Here is a 16,348-nt window from a genome sequence, read left to right on the forward strand (position 1 = left end):
TGTAATTTGTTAACACCTCTTCTCCCCCCCAGTTTAAATCTCGGGCATGGCAGGCCTCTGTCTAACAATAATACAGGGATTTCAGGGGTATTTATGAGAGGCTTAAAACTTAATCCTACATGAGCAAGGTAAGCCTGCTCTTGGCCCAAAACACAGCTGGAAAATCTGGTGCCATTGCTACAGCAGGAGAAAAGAGGCATTAATGGCAGCAAGTGCCCTTTGAGTGGGGCCAGGAGACCACCAGCACTGCTGAGCCAACTCCTGCAGCCAGGTTAGGGGATGCAGCAGTGAATTTGGGAATCATAGAATGGTTTGGGTTGGAGGGGACTTTTAAAGGCCATCTAGTCCAATCCCCCTGCAGTGAGCAGGGACATCTTCAACTAGATCAGGTTGCTCAGAGCCCCATCCAACCTAATCCCTTGAACGTTTCCAGGTATGGGGCATCTACCACCTCTCTGGCCAACCTGTCCCAGTGTTTCATCACCCTCATTGTAAAAAATTTCTTCTTTATATCTAGTCTAAAACTACCCTCTTTTCGTTTCAAACCATTACCCCACGTCCTGTCACTACAGGCCCTACTAAAATGTCCCCATCTTTCTTATAAGCCCCCTTTAAGTACTGAAAGGCTGCAATAAGGTGTCCCCAGAGCTTTCTCTTCTCCAGACTGAATAATCCCAGCTCTCTCAGCCTTTCCTCATAGGAGAGGTGTTCCGGCCCTCTGATCATTTTTGTGGCCCTCCTTTGGACCCAGATGGGGGCATTTCCTGGGCAGGCTTTGGTGTCCATCCCTCTGCTTGTGAGATTGAGGATTTTTGCCTCATTTCTCCCCATGGTGTTATGTCCTGCAGGATCTCTGTTTTGGCCAACTCTGAGAGGGATAATGAGTTCCAGCACAGATAGCTCGGGGTAATTCCTGTGCAAGGGGCAGGGGCAAAAATGTTCAGTTTACTGGGAAAAAAAAGAGTGATTTTGGCCACCTCACAAGCGGTGTAGTACCCTGCACCACTTACGTTGCCTGTGCCAAGAAGCAAAAGCAAACGAACCAAGAGAGAAAGGTGGCAAGGCAGTCTGCTCCATCCTGGACACACTGAGAGCACCAGCACCAGCATCTGTGAACTTGCCCACGGGCACCACCCAGGCATTGATTTACCAGCAGAAATACAAACAAACCTCAATTCTTGACCTCTTTCTAAAGCGTGACACAACCAAGCTCAGATGTCAGCGTATCTCAGCATTGGGAAGATGTGCCTGCACGCTTTCAGCTTAAGAAATGTGGCCACAAGGGCAGCACCGCAGAGCGGACACGTCACGCCGGGAGCTCAGCAGAGAGATCAGCGACTCACATCAGCCCTCGCATCAGCGGTATCTCAGTTAAACCCATGAGCCTAGAGCCCTTTATCGCCCCAGGGGTGACACAGCTTTGCCCTAAAAGCAAGCTCTGCACCACCAGGCCAAATCTCTCGCAGGCTGCGCTGCAGGGGCATGGCTTCCCCAGCAGTGCGTTCCATTTGTGCGGTCCTCCAGGGAGAGACGGTGCAAGGACAAAAGAGATGGCCAAGCTTGTTTTATGGCAGCAAACTGGAAACCCAGGAGAGGGGGAGACTTTCGAGCAGGCTGTAACTGGGTGACCAGACATCAGCAGAGAAGAGCAGGGCCATGAGAGATGGTGACTGGAGCAGTGCCTTGCTGCAGCAATGTCAGCCTCGGTGGCCACAGAGCAACACGTGGCCCTGCTTGTGCTGGAATGGATGAGCATGGGGTGGGGGACACCTGTGCAAGTTGTGGGGACACCTCCTCCAGCCTGAATGGCCTTGGGGAGAAAGGCTCTGTGTTTTGGAGACTGAAGACCTTGCTTCCTCAGGGCCACCCCGGGGAACAGATGCATTTCTGCGACACCTCAAATACCACTCGGCATCCCAAGAGAGCTGTGTCCCTCCCCACATCTCCTCTCCACCCTGCATGGCAGGGAAGGGGCTCAGCCCCCCGACCACAACGCTGATGGGTCTCTTACTTTCTTCTTGCTACAGTAGATCTGCCACTTCTTCTCTGCCGGCAGCGCAAACATGGCCTCTCTGTGCTTGTCCGTGAGGTCAAGTTCATCCTGGAAAGGGGAAAAAAAAACATGCAACATGAGTACACAAATGGGTGATGGCACGGACACAACCCCCCAGATAAGTGGTGCAAATCAATGTGGGGCCACAGCACAGCGGTGGTCCCGCAGCATCGCCCCGTGACTATTGATTTGTCAGGGCAATGATGCTAATTTTCATCCTGCTGTTGCTGACCTCCCCTTGACTCCTGGGCTACAGCCAGCTGCCAGGAGGACAGGGCTGCAAACCTCCCTGCCTCATTCCTCACAGACATTGCCTTCATTGCTTTTAAAGGCAGCAAGTGTTTTAGAAAGGACATCCACGAAGCTGTTACAGCTTCCCACAAGATAGCCTCGCACAGAGGATTGAGAGCTCCAGATGACAGACCACATCTAAGATACACACAGTGAAGAACAATTAAAATAGAACCTTTCTTCTTTACCACCCTAGATAATTGCTTCACCACTGAACATCGAGTGGTCCAGCCCATTTCCATTTCCAACACCATCATATCATCAAAAACCGGGGGCTTTTTTTTGGCTTTTGGTTTGTTTTCCTATAACTAAAAATAGAAAACGCTTTTCCTAATATCTACAGTTCATAAAGAGGTACATCCACTCAATTAAAACTGGACTACATATTGCCCAACAGAGATAAAGCTGTTTACTGAAACCTTTATTGGTTTATCTGATGTTATTTTAAAGGACACATCCATTTTCAACTTGGAGGCTCGGTTAGCAGCATGCTCTCCAGCAGGATGCCCGAGTATTATCAAAGCCTCGCCACTTCCTAGTGCTAGATGTAGGTCAAAGCTTTTATCAGAGAACTAAATAAAACATTCAGGCAGGGCTGTGAGGCTTGTTGCTAAAGCCAACATTGATCTTACAACCATGGATGTCTCTTAAAATCACCACCACTGATGATAATCCTTGTGCTGGAGGGCTGTTGGTGCAGTGGTGGGTGTGCCGGAGATGCTGCAGGTCGCAGGAGAGCCCTGACATGACCTCCAGCCAACTCATCTCACCCAGCCAGTGGATTTAATTAAGAGGATACCCTTTAAAAATTACACACTTAATTCCAGCAACTAATAAAAGGAAAAAAAAAACCAAACAAAAGAAAGAAACCACATGGAGACCCATTAAAGATTCCCTGCCTGAATAATAATGCTTATCAACCAAAGCTAGCCCCTGACATCCCAATCAAAGGTAAAAGCCCCATGTGGCAAGAGCTGAACAAGATGCCTATGGGTAAAGATGGGTCCCTCCATCAGCAAGCCCACGTGCCATGAAGAAATTCAACTGATCTAATCAAAGCTCATATTGCACTCAGTAGACAAGGAAGGCAGCCTTCAGCTATCTTGTAACCTAAACCCAAGGGCCCTCCAGAGCAACATGCAGCAACAGAGGGTTGCCGGCAGTCCTAACATGTTGGAGAGGCTTATACATCCATTTCAGGTATTAATTTCACTTCCTGATGAAATTACTCCTCGAAAGGAAAGGTGTCATGGAGCTTTTTCCATAACATACGCATAGAGGAGCTTTGCCTCTTCCTTGACCTTTGCCCCCCCATATCGACTGACTCTTCAAACCACTGTACTCCACAAAGCCGACATTGGCGGAGCTCTGGAAGCAGACTTGCAAGACACTTACAAGAGAAATAAACATGTTGCTGCAACAGAGACTTGGAAAAAAGTGAGGACTGAGAAAGATGAGACGATCTGAGGCACCTCTTCTCCTCCTGCACCCAGGAGGAGAACTAAGCTGACTCCTCCAACGAGCGCCGCTTTCAAACCTCCCCATGGCCTTACAATTTGGGAGGCCAGGGATTCATACCCAGCAACTGATCTCCCCCACAGCCTTGGGCAAGTCTCGACACCCTTCCATGCCTCAAAACTGAAATTGCACTCCATGTTCTTCGCCATTGCCTCCTCAGGCTATGAGATACCCGAGCTCTGCTTCAGCCCTAATTCTGCATGCCTAGAGGTGGCTAACAGGATGACATCTGATGCAGGGACCCGGCTGAAATTCTGCCCATTGGAAAAGTACATCTGGGAGTGTGGGAGAGGATGAGGGTCTCCTGATGAATATCTACCTCTGTGGTGAGGGTTTAAGTGAGCACAGGGAAGTGCTTCCACTGTGACCTTGCTTCCCTGACACGTGAATCTGGGATTCAGGCAGGAAAGCACCAGCCATGCACATCTGTACTTGGGTCCTTAGAAAAATATTTATTGAAACTTTCAAAATACCCATACCCTAAAAATACAACTTGTGCAAATGCTAAGATTTATTAACCAAGGAAAAAAAAAAAATCTAAACTAAGCTGAAGCCTACGCAGGAGCAAGAAGGGATAAAGCAGAAGAACATATTAGGTGCTGGCACTTGACAATGTGCAAACACATCCAAAAAAGGTACAGAAATGCTTCTGAGCCACACAGAGCGCATTTCATTGTGCCCTAGCTCTAACCAGTTCAGTCATCGCAGCCCTGCATCATCCAGTAACACCCGCCTAAGGATGCTTGGGAGAGGTGTTTAAATAAATATTACGGGGCACCCAGTGAATACGAAAGTCCACATAATCAAATAGTGACTAATGACTGTTATTCTGAGTTGTAGCAGTGACTTGACCATGAAGAGTCAGGTCTTTGCTGGTTTTATGCGCATGGAGAATTCTTGCACCCACCTCCAGCCCTTCGCTTACGCTCACCGATGGCTATCTCAGTACACCTCGGCCCCGAGCAGGCTGCTCAGAAACTGCCCTTCAAAATCCAAAAGATCAAGAGAGGAGAGGAACACCAGCCATCTTCTGGGGGCTCACGGACCACCGTACAAGCGCAGCTCTGACAAACCGATGGCTCGGCGGAGTCGCAGCATGGCAGAGAAGCCGTGTACAACCTCAAACCCATATGCGCCTTCAATTAATAATCATGAGCTTGACAATTAGGTGATTCTAACTGGCAATTAATTTTATAGGCCATTTGCAAGCCATGCACTCCTGACACAGCATGCGATGTTGGTGGCTGTTGAAGAGTGAGAAGATAACTGGTGGCTCGGTGTCCTTCACCCCCCTAGCCCTCACCCCTCACTTCAGCTTCCCCTTTCACAGCTCTACGCCTTCCACCTGGCTGCCTCCCATGGCAGGATCTGCCAACTAGGCTATATATTTTTTTTTAATCGTGTCAAAGGCACGTAAAATAACAGCTTCATTTTGCTACCAAAAGGAAGTCTCTGCCCAGAGTGTTTTTACTGGAACAAGATACGCTACTCTTAAATATTTATCCTGAACAGTTAAACTATTCACCTTTAGATCAGGAAACATGTTTCCACATTAAATCTTTATTCGAATATGATTTTTAAAAAAAATCATAGGGGAGATTTGATTCTCAGCGTGTATTTGCTATTTCTAGGCGGTAAAATACTTCCGTGCAGCTTCCTTTGCTGATGGCTCTCGGCTCAAGCCAAGCAAATCTCCCCCTTTCTCTGAGCACGGCACAGGCTCCAGTGAAGGTGATCCCACACCGTTCTTCACAGCTCAGCACGCTATGAGCATGAACCCATGGACCAAACAAGTTTCTATCAAGTGATCTATACCTTTCCCTTGGAGGACACACAGCGGTGCTCGGCGAGGTACAGACCATGAGAACCTCCCCAAGGGGGGATGTTCCCATGGTCTGTACCTCCCTGAGCTGGCAACTGGGTTGTATGAGGAGCCCAAGCCACTGGAGGTCCTCTGGTCCAACACCCTGATTAAGCAGGACCACGTCCAGATGGCTTTTGAATATCTCCGAGGAGGGAGACTCCACCACCTCTCTGGTTTGCAGCCACTGTAGTAACCAACCACCTCCTGAAGGCAAAGCCAGATCAACCAGAAAAGTGAGGCGCTGCCGCTGGAAGAAGTGTTTAACCCTCCTACCAGAAAGAGCATCAAGTCCAACCCCAGACTCACTGTGTGGTCCTCAGTGCAAGCTCCTGTTCTGCCACTTCACCTATGACATGGTGGACATTTCAATGAGCATCTTCCCTGGGCTGCTAGCCACAGGCTTTAAGGAGGCAACAGCAGGAAGCCAGAAGGATGCTGCAAATCTCTTGACTTCAGAAATGACCTCCAGGATGAGCTCTTGGAGCTGGGCGAGCCTGAGCGCTACCCATCCACAGCTGCAACACGCCAGCACAACCATCACTGGTTCTTCCCCTACATCCCCCAGGTCCTGTGGGCCACCAAACATTCTGCAAGAAGTAGCTGGGGAGTAGAGATGCAATAAGGGACAATACGGGGGTCTGCACCCCCAAAATACCTTCAGAGGTTGTAGGGAAAAAGATGAAAAACTTTTCAGTCTAATGCACCTTTTTGGCTAACAAATCGCGTAACTGTAGCACATGGAGCAGACGGTAAAAAATAAGGAGGTCATATCCATTGCCATAATTGAAATAAAAATTAAAATTTGCTGGGTTGTTCTGTGTTTATATATACACACATATGTGTGCATATATATATCCCTCTCTACACACACACATACACAGAAGGACGTCACCAGGTCAATAAATGACAACATAATAAAGAGCAAGTGAATTCACTACTGATGGATGGATGCAGAGTTTAGAAATTTCTGTGAGACTACAGTACATAAAGGCAAGACCTCCGCATTCTCAAATAAAGCATGAGACATCCAAGATTGCACAAAAAAAAAAAAAACAACAAAAAAGAAAAAATAGAAAGAATGAAACAAGTGGGAACTTTTCGGTAACATTTGGCATTAACTGGTACAGCATGGGAATTAAAAAAAATAAAAAAGGCCTGTTGGAGTTTGCCTCGGCTTCCTTTCTCAGGGGTCATATCACTTTTTCACTCTTTTCCAGGCATTATTCTCCAAGTTCATCAGTTTGACTTATCCCAGAATGCTGCAGTGTCAAGGGAAACGGCAATCAGCATTCTTCTCCCCGTACCTCATCTAATCTTCTTCCGCTGGGCGACGGCACTGCCCGCACGTCCAGCCGGGCAGCTGCCTGCCTGCAGCCGCCAGCCCAGGCTGCGATCTGCACCGGCGTGCAATAAACCTCCACCTCAGAGCTGATCTTACTTCGCTCGTTATTTTCTTTTTAAGCTGTTTTCCTAAAGAAACAGACTTATTACTCAGCGGCTGTTACAGCGCAAACAACCACCGCTTGAAACACGTCCTGCACCATGGGAGGAGCTTCTCTATCTGTGACATTTATTTAGGTGATTACAATTCTCGACGCATGCAGATTTATCTTAGGTGGGTTTTTTTTGTAAATAGGAAGGTAGTGAATGGAGTCTTTTATTTTTAGTATTAGTGATAAAAATACCTCCTCCCTAGCACACATCTTTTCAGAAATAGTACCCTGAGAACTTAAAAATGATGCCTCAGAGAAACAGACCCCGGCCAATATTATCACTGTACATTTTTAATTTACCCATAACAACCTGCAGCTGGAATTACAGAACAGGAACAAAACTCAACTATTCATATTTCTTAATGAATAAGCATAACAGATAGGAGATTTTTATTAATTTTGCCTTTATAATGTAATGAATTTTTTGAATAAAGGAAATTGCTTACAGCAAGGGAATGAGTAGCAGCAACAAGGAATAATGTGTTAACACTTCAAAGTGCTTGTGCCTAGTCAGCCTCCTCCCACATAAAATTTTTAGTCCCAGACTGGAAGAGGAAAGACCTCAATCCACCCTGCTCTGCAGCTTTACGTTATCGATCTGAATGCACAGGACAGACGTAAATAAAATATGTATTCCTTTCTTCTTCTGCAGGAAAGATTACAGCCATCAATAGATGATTTAGCTCCTCAATAAATCCTAGCTGCAGCTGCTTCATGTTTCCATCAGTTCAAATACCTAACTGAGGCAGATAGCATGTACTGCTTTAATATTTTTTAATTTAATTCATTATTTTAATAGGCTAAAGGTTTTAAAGGTGTTCATATCTAATGTTAATTTATTTTAAGAGAGAAGTATCTACTTAGCTTTCTCAAACTTTTTTTTTTTGTGTAATATATGTTTATAACCACATAAATACTTTTTTTTTATTTATTGAGCTTGACTTTCTGTGACCTTTTCGCTGACATTATCTGGAAAACCCTTCTCCCATTTTAATTAAACACAGGGTACTTTTATAGCCTGAGTTATTGATCTACGCAGTTTTACCCTGGAGAGCACCCTCAGACCTAGAAGCCCTGCAGGTGGATCACCAGCACACTTCTTCCACAGAATTGTACATAAACCCCAAGGAAAAAAAGAAAAAAAAAAAAGATGTATTGGCCCATTATTTACTACTGTGATCACTAAAGTTGATTAAATTCACGTTAACCACAGCTGGGCTTGACTGTCCTTTGGTAGGTTCACCTCGTTCTATAATACAGCACAGCTTGAAAACAAATAAGAGGAGGTTTCGGATGCGGATCTCCCACCTATTTATGGACCTAAAGAGGCAGCTCTCTTTTCAATCTCTTTTTGTATACCACCTCCACTGCTGGCATCCCTGAGAGCTACTGAAGTTGGAAGGCAAGCTAATGAATGGGTCAAGTGTGGCTTCAGATGTCCCTTGCCCGATAGGGATGCTCACTTCGAAAAGCTGTGCATGGTTGGTCTGGGGCTAAAACCCACCACGGTTTCCGCAGATAACACCCTGGGAAGGGCCTCAAAAAGGGGCTGGATGGGAATTAGCGGCTGCAAAGCCCCAAGCCAACTCGATCCTGAAAGCTTCCCAAGATTTACCATTCTGTGCATGGGACCCAAAGGATGTGGCCGAGGGAAGCAAGGAGCCAGTTACAGACTGACGCTGATGGGCAACATAAGATGGAAAGAGGCTCCTTGCATACCCATGTCTTGGGTGGGACGAGTGGTCCTCATTTCCCCACAGCTCTGGCTGTGGTCACACCTGGCATCGTAAGGTGATTTTTAAGAACTTGAGCAGGTGCAAAGCAGAGAGTCACCCTGTCAGGAGTGAATTTGTGACTGAGGTCTGACATACAGCAAGACACCTAGCACAAGCAGGCACCAGATGGGCTTATAGATGTTAGGTGTTGTTGGGGAGGGGAAGCTGATCCCCATAAATAATAGTATTGACTTGAACACTGGAGTCAGTGGGAATTAAGACCGCTGGGCGCTCAAACAGGATCCTGCCCATGGGGCTGCAGAAAGCCTCAGCTGCCAAAAGCCAACCTCAGTGATGCTTGCACGCCAAGGAACAGCCAGACTCTGCCGGCAACAGATACTACAGCAGTACGAACAGCTTTCATTTGCTTTCATTGCAAAAGGATACAAGGCAGGCCCGGGCTATTCCCAGGAGGAACGATTCCTGCTGAAGTCGGTGATAAGGCACAACCCACGTGCTGCTCAATCCTGCCCGTAACTCCAACAACACCACCCAACCACCAAGAAATTAGGAAGGAGAAGACCGCTGCTGGAGCAGATGCCTCATCCAGTGAGGCTGCTACCCTCCATGCTGACCTGTGCTGGAAACACTTGGAGCCAAAACACAAACCAAAAACCTAAATGCCCCAATTAAGGTTACCAATGCGTCACCGAATGACCTGCCCAGGCATCTCCCAGGGATGTAGCCTCCTCTTTTGTGAAGTGCAAAGTGGAAAGCATTTAACAAGTAGATCACATAATTTTTCCACTTCAGCTGTACTTCTCCTGGAAACAAAGAGGTTTCTTATGTGCTCTCTGCCTTCATCTGGGGTTCACATTGTGCTGTAACTTCGCTCCTTTGTAAAATTACGGGTCAGGAACATGGGTTTTGGGGCAAGGCCCCATGCTAGTTTGCAGCTGTAACAGATATTGCAATTACATGAATGCTGAAAAGCTGAAATACAGCGTTCCTCGGCAGAAAATCCTTATTTTCTCACCGAGTAGGTCTGTGACTTCTATAGAGATGCTTATTTATCGAAACACGTGTTTAAGAGGGTGTAACGCCACAAGGTGACAAAAACAAGTGCTGTGAGCGGCAGGCTGCGATGAGAGCGTGGCAGGTCCAGGCTGTTTGCATCTAATGAGCAGAACCTGGGCAACCCCAGGTAAAAGCGTCCACATGGTTCCCTGCAGAGTGAATTTAGAAGCAGACGTTACCAAATCACTTGGGTTTTTTCCTTAGAAGTGATTAATAAGGCTCAAGGGAGCTTGGCCTTGGGAGACGGTGGCGGGACGGAGTCAGGAGTCCCGTGCTGCGTGTCTGGCCCTGGACAGACTCTGCAGAAAAGAGTGTTTTGCCCAGGACACGAGGGCTATTGCAATCATATTTTTTCTGGATACCAACTGCATGCTTTTCTTTGCAGATATAGGGGAAAATGGCTTCAGGTACCATTCAGTGGCTCACAAACCCCTGAAGTCCTTAATGCTGCATAGACCAGACAGCAAAAAACGACAGCTGACCTGCAAGCATGAAATGCAAAGCTTGGCTTTGCAGCTGATCCCTCAGCTGCTACTTAAAAGCCGCATTGTTTTGCAAGGCCCAAAACCTCCTACTTTCTCCTTATTGGATTAGAAACCGGGGGAAATTCACATTACTTAAGTTCCTAAGTTAAACCGGATATTGCTAGCGATGAGTTCCCAACCCAGTGCTGACATTAACACATAACAGCACTCACACTGACGGCACCACTGCCTTCTCCTTACATTGGGGTTGCCCTCCGCTGCCCATTTGAGCAGCATATAAAATAGCAATCACCCCAGCACGCCGAGAGGGCGGGAAGGCACAGCTCTGCGGGACAGTTATGCATGGAGCATCTTACCCAAGCACCCCACATCATGAGCCACAGATTGATCGCTCACCACAAAGCAGTTCAAAGGCAACACAGCATTAATCTCTGTGACGGGGGATACTCTCTCCTAACAGATAGCATCCAAAGAGCAGCTCTGATGAAATGCATTGGTTGCCCCAAGTACGGCAAAATCAAATGCTGTGATAAATCTCGTAAGCTGCCAGAGACCTTTTCTTTGTTCCCCAGGCTCCCGAGTTTCCACTACTTCAGAAAGCAGCAGGGAGGGATGGAGCAGCCTTCCATGATGTGGGAGAGGAAGGCTTAAAGCCCAGCACTTGGGAGACCGTCTGTGAGTATCTCCCCTCCAGCAGATCCTGGTGAAGGCAGTCACCAACACTGTGCAATGCCAGTGGCCAAGGGTCTGGGTCCGTACTGAGCCCGGGGGGCTGAGGACACTGCACAGCCACCAGCCACTCGCCTCCTGGCATCACCTCCCCGGGTGTCTAAGACCTGCTGGCTGATGGAGTCTGGGCAGAGGGACCCAGAGAAGGTTACCTGCTACAGTTTCATAGGCTAAAATTGTGATGCTGCACTTCACAGGCAGGGCACTGGGCTAGATGGAGGCTGCTCTAATTTCTTCCACATCACTAATGACGAGTTGGAGGTGAAAAGTCTGAGAGGCCCCATCAGCACCAGTAACTGGCATTTCTGCAAAGCCCAGGTATTCGGGAGGACAAGCTTTGAGGGGCAGCCAGCATCTCCTCTGAGCCTGTCCCTCCGCTGGCAGGGACGCAAGGCTGGGAGCAAGGTTTGGGACCAGGTAGAGGCAGCACCTCATGCTCTAGGGGCAAGCAACGCCACGATAGACCTGGCAGCTCCTCTGACCTTGCCAGGCGGTCTGAGGAGCTGCTGGAGCACCATTCTTGTACTGCTGGGACGGAGACACTGCTGCGGCCCACCCCACTAGGAGAAGAGCCAGCGAGGGGTCCTGTGTCATGCTGGGGCTCCCGCTGCTCTCTCCAGACCAAGCTGTTCAATCCCCCTGTGCCTCCACCCCCGGCCTGGCGCACATCCCGCAGGGCCGATGCACACCACCACACACAGAGCATTTCATTGCAAACCTCAGAGTGACAAGGAGTGTTAAGCAGATATAAAGGACATCAGTCATTTACCCATCTGGTCGAAAGTCTAGTTGCTGGCAGAAAATAGAGGATTGTTACAGCAAGATCTACCATATGGCACCATTATGTGGAGCTTTGCAAGTGCTTTCTCTGAGTGTGCAAGCAAGATTTCAGCCTTTGAAGAAATGCTGTATTGTTAGCCTGGATACGCAGGAGCTTCCTGAAAGAAGCCATGGCAGATGGCACAGCTTTGTTCTCTTGGTTTGTAGGCAGCTCCTGCAGCCCCAGACATTCCCCCTCGTGGGGCTGAGCAGTCCCACGGCACAGCGATCCTCCTGATGTGTCCTATAGGAGGACCAATGCCTCCTGAAACTCCTTAAATCTGATGGATGTTGCCTGGTGGGTACCACTCCACTGCATGAGCCCTGGGAATCAAACTCTGCCGACCCAAGCTGCTGGGATGCACCGATGTCGATGAAAGGAGAGCTGCGCGAAACTGAAAAGCCTTGCCCCAGCCAAGGGAGCTGCAAATTAGTACATCTTCCGGAAATAGCCCGCTTTTGTCTGCACCTCCCTGCCAGCACCTGCTCCTCCCTGGGTGGCTGAGCCTGAGCCCCGGCAGGAGAGTGGACAAAGAAAAGCCTTTCAGACGGGGCCAGTGCCCACTTGAGCGACATCCCAACAATACCCTGATGAAAACCTATTCAGCCCAGGCGGGGGGAAAGGAAGGGAAAAGGAAAAGGTCCCTCCAGGAGGAAGCAGTGATCCGTCATTGACCACAGCAACATCTGCATCTGCCCTGAGCAGGCTCCTGCCTGCTGCGTACTGCTGGCTGGGACAGGGCACATTGTCCCTGCAGCCCAGGGTGAACATGGGGCATTTCTCACAGGTTGATTGCTCCTGTTTGTGCCCAGGCAAACAAAAAAGAAAAAATTTCCTGTTTCTCTGTTCCTCCTGAGAAACACTAGCACGGCCATAAAATAAAACCCTAACTATTTAACTATTCTCTTTAAGTATTCCATCTAAAATCTGAAGTGTCCATATAACACATAGCAGCCCATGAAACACACACCAGGAGTGCAGATCAAGCCTTTAGCCGATCTTGAAGTCAGCTGCTCCAGGTCCCTCTGCAGCTCAGGCCCTCGTCCTTGGCCGCTGGCATGGGACAGTCACTGATTTCTGACGCTACAGATGTTCCCTGACTCAGGCAGACCTGCACACTTAAAAACACCCAAAACCCAGAGAATATTTTGTGGGATGGCTCCAAAAAGAAAGAGGCTTTGCCCTTTGATGTAGGCAGCAGGCTGGGATCTGCAGAGCAGGGACCCTGCCAGATTGTTGGTCTCTGCGGGAGACCACAGAGACTGTCCACCCTGCAAACTCACTGCTGCAACGTCCCCAAAGATGTTGCCTGTCCCAGGCCTGAAATCTTCCACCCCTGCCACTCCAAGTCCCTGAAGGGAACAAATGGGGTAGAAAAGTCACTACTAAGCTGCAAGAGAAGAGCTGGCCGAGGACCAACCCGAGCTGTCAAAGCCTCCAGATCCCCTCCAACGCCTTTGACTTCCCTCAACCCAATAGACTGAGGCGACCGAGGACTTTGGAGGGAACCCTGGTCCCACAGAGTGGGCACAAGCCATCCCACCCTGGACGGTGGGGCGTGACAGGCTGGGTGGCATCAGGCTCCTGTAGGCATAAAATTCATCCCAGCGCCTCTGAGTGCTTTCTCTGTCTCTCTTCCAAATGTTACACAGTGGGTTTATACAGAAACAGTGGGACACTTTCCAAACCATTTAACTAATGCTGAAATTTAATACCCGACACCAACAGGTTACTGAGAACAAGAAGGAGCTGTTGTAATGGAGGAGGGTTGGGATTTGCAACTTCACTCCCCTGAATGGGAATCTGCCCTCTTGTGCCGGTGGGGCAGAACTTGTCTTCCCCTTCCCTCCCACCTGGCACTGGCTTGGGTTGAGATCTCCTGATGTTTTTTTTTGGGGAGCCAGGGGGTTGCAGCTGCTTGCATGGGAACACGGTGGGCACCTGCTGTTCCCCTCTCTCTATGACTTCAGTCACCAGGGAGCCAGCATGGCTCCTGCTGTCGGCATGCCATGGAGCAGCATCTGCCTCAGAGCCTTATTCTCACCCTTGGTTAGGGGAAAAAAACCCAAAATCTTGGCAGCACAGAGCAAGGGATAGAGAGCAGAAGGGCCATACCAGGGCATGCCCTGGGTCCAGCTTGGCCCTGGGAGCACTGCTGGGCTCCTGCTTCACTGCACATACAGCGGTTCCCTGCGGCACAGCCTCTGCACAAAGAATCTGGCTGAATTTGGGGGAGATTCTTTGAAAATCCTGGGCTGAGATGAAGTGCCACAGTCTTGGTGGGGCTCCAGCACATGAACCTCCATAGGTGCTTCCTTCAGCCTGGCTGGTGATGCTGAGCCTCAGCACAGCAAGCCCTTAACACCACCTTTGGCTGGGGCATGGAGAGGGTTTTCCCCAGGAAAGAATTTCCCTAGGAAAATCTGATTTGGCAAAATAATCAGTAGAAAAAAAACGTGGAACAGTGACAGTTACTCCACCTGAACAAACCAAACCCAGCTGGCGGTGTTTTGCAGGACTGCTGCAAGAAGAGTCCTGCTGCAGGGACATCTTGTTCCCACCGAGCCATGTGGGTGTCCCAGTCTGCCTTCTCATCCGGCTCATGGAGAAGGACGTCTGGCCAAAACTGGCTGTCATAATACAACCTGAAGCTCTCCTCTACCAAGTGGCCTAGCTCACCAAAACCATGCTGCCTGTCATCTAATGGGTCATGCTATACCATGAGGTGTGACCGATCAGCGTCACAACTCCCAGCTCCCTCCACCCATCAAAGCACCGTAGAGAAATTCCATTTCACTGATGACTCAACTCCAAGTGAAGCACTCTGGACCCATCCAGCAAACCACACCAAAATTTTTTTGCTTTTTTTTTGATCCATGTTTTTTAGAGTTTTGGTGTAGAGGAATAAAGAAACAATATTAGAGAAACAATATTTTAGAGACCACTTGGCCAATCGGGACATCCGTAAGTCCATGGGCCCTGATGAGATGCACCCACAAGTGCTGAGAGAGCTGGCAGATATTATTGCTTGTCCACTCTCCATCATCTTTGAAAAGTCATGGAGGACAGGAGAGGTGCCTGCGGACTGGAGGAAGGCCAATATCACTCCAGTCTTCAAAAAAGGCAGGAAGGAGGACCCAGGGAACTACAGACCGGTTAGTCTTACCTCCATCCCTGGGAAGGTAATGGAGTGACTTGTTCTGGATGTCATATCCAAGCACGTTCAAGAGCAGGAAGTTATTGGAAGTGGTCACCATGGATTTACCAAGGGTAAATCACGCTTGACCAATCTCATAGCCTTCTATGATGTTATAACTGGTTGGCTAGATGACGGCAGAGCAGCAGATGTCATCTACCTTGACTTCAGCAAGGCTTTTAACACTGTCTCTCATAACATCCTCCTTAGCAAACTGAGGAAGCGTGGACTAGACGAGGGGACAGTGATGTGGATTGAGAGCTGGCTGTGTGCCAGGACTCCGAGGGTTGCGATTAATGGAGCTGGGTCGAGTTGGAGGCCTGTAACCAGTGGTGTCCCTCAGGGGTCAATACTTGGACCAGTATTGTTTAACGTATTCATCAACGACCTGGACAAGGGGACAGAGCGTATGCTCAGCAAGTTCGCTGATGATGCCAAAGTGGGTGGGGTGGCTGACACCCCAGAAGGCTGTGCTGCCATCCAGCGTGACCTAGACAGGCTGGAGAGCTGGGCAGAGAAGAACCTAATGAGGTTCAACAAGGACAGGTGTAGGGTCCTGCACCTGGGGAGGAAGAATTTCAGGCACCAGTATAGGTTAGGGGTGGACCTGCTGGAAAGCAGCTCTGAAGAAAAGGATCTGGGGATCTTGGTAGACAGTAAATTATCCATGAGCCAGCAATGTGCCCTTGTCACCAAGAAGGCCAATGGCATTCTGGGCTGCACAGGGAAGAGTGTGTCCAGCAGGTCAAGGGAGGTCATTCTCCCCCTCTACTCTGCACTGGTGAGGCCACAACTGGAATACTGTGTCCAGCTCTGGGCTCCCCAGTTCAAGAGAGACAGGGAACTACTGGAGAGAGTCCAGCATAAGGCAACAAAGATGATTGAGGGATTGGAGCATCTCCCTTATGAGGAAAGGCTGAGAGAGCTGGGACTCTTTAGCCTGGAGAAGAGAAGGCTGAGGGGAAACCTTATCAACGTTTACAAGTATCTAAAGGGTGGGTTTAAGGAGGATGGAGCCAGACTCTTTTCAGTGGTTCCCAGTAACAGGACGAGGGGTAACGGGCACAAGCTGGAACATAGGAAGTCCCGATCAAATATGAGGAAAAA

General features: G+C 48.9%; 1 protein-coding gene across 5 annotated transcripts in view; it reads right to left on the reverse strand.

Annotated features, from left to right (window-relative positions):
* Positions 1 to 16,348, reverse strand: part of DAAM1 (dishevelled associated activator of morphogenesis 1) — a 96,371-nt gene that overhangs the window by 42,365 nt on the left and 37,658 nt on the right. For all 5 annotated transcript variants that reach the window (XM_063333625.1, XM_063333628.1, XM_063333626.1 and 2 more), the window contains one exon: positions 2,012 to 2,101. In XM_063333625.1, coding sequence (XP_063189695.1) covers positions 2,012 to 2,101 — 90 coding nt within the window. The remainder of the gene's footprint in view (positions 1 to 2,011; positions 2,102 to 16,348) is intronic.

The sequence above is a fragment of the Chroicocephalus ridibundus genome, chromosome 4, assembly GCF_963924245.1.
Source record: "Chroicocephalus ridibundus chromosome 4, bChrRid1.1, whole genome shotgun sequence".
Classification (NCBI taxonomy): Eukaryota; Metazoa; Chordata; class Aves; order Charadriiformes; family Laridae; genus Chroicocephalus; species Chroicocephalus ridibundus.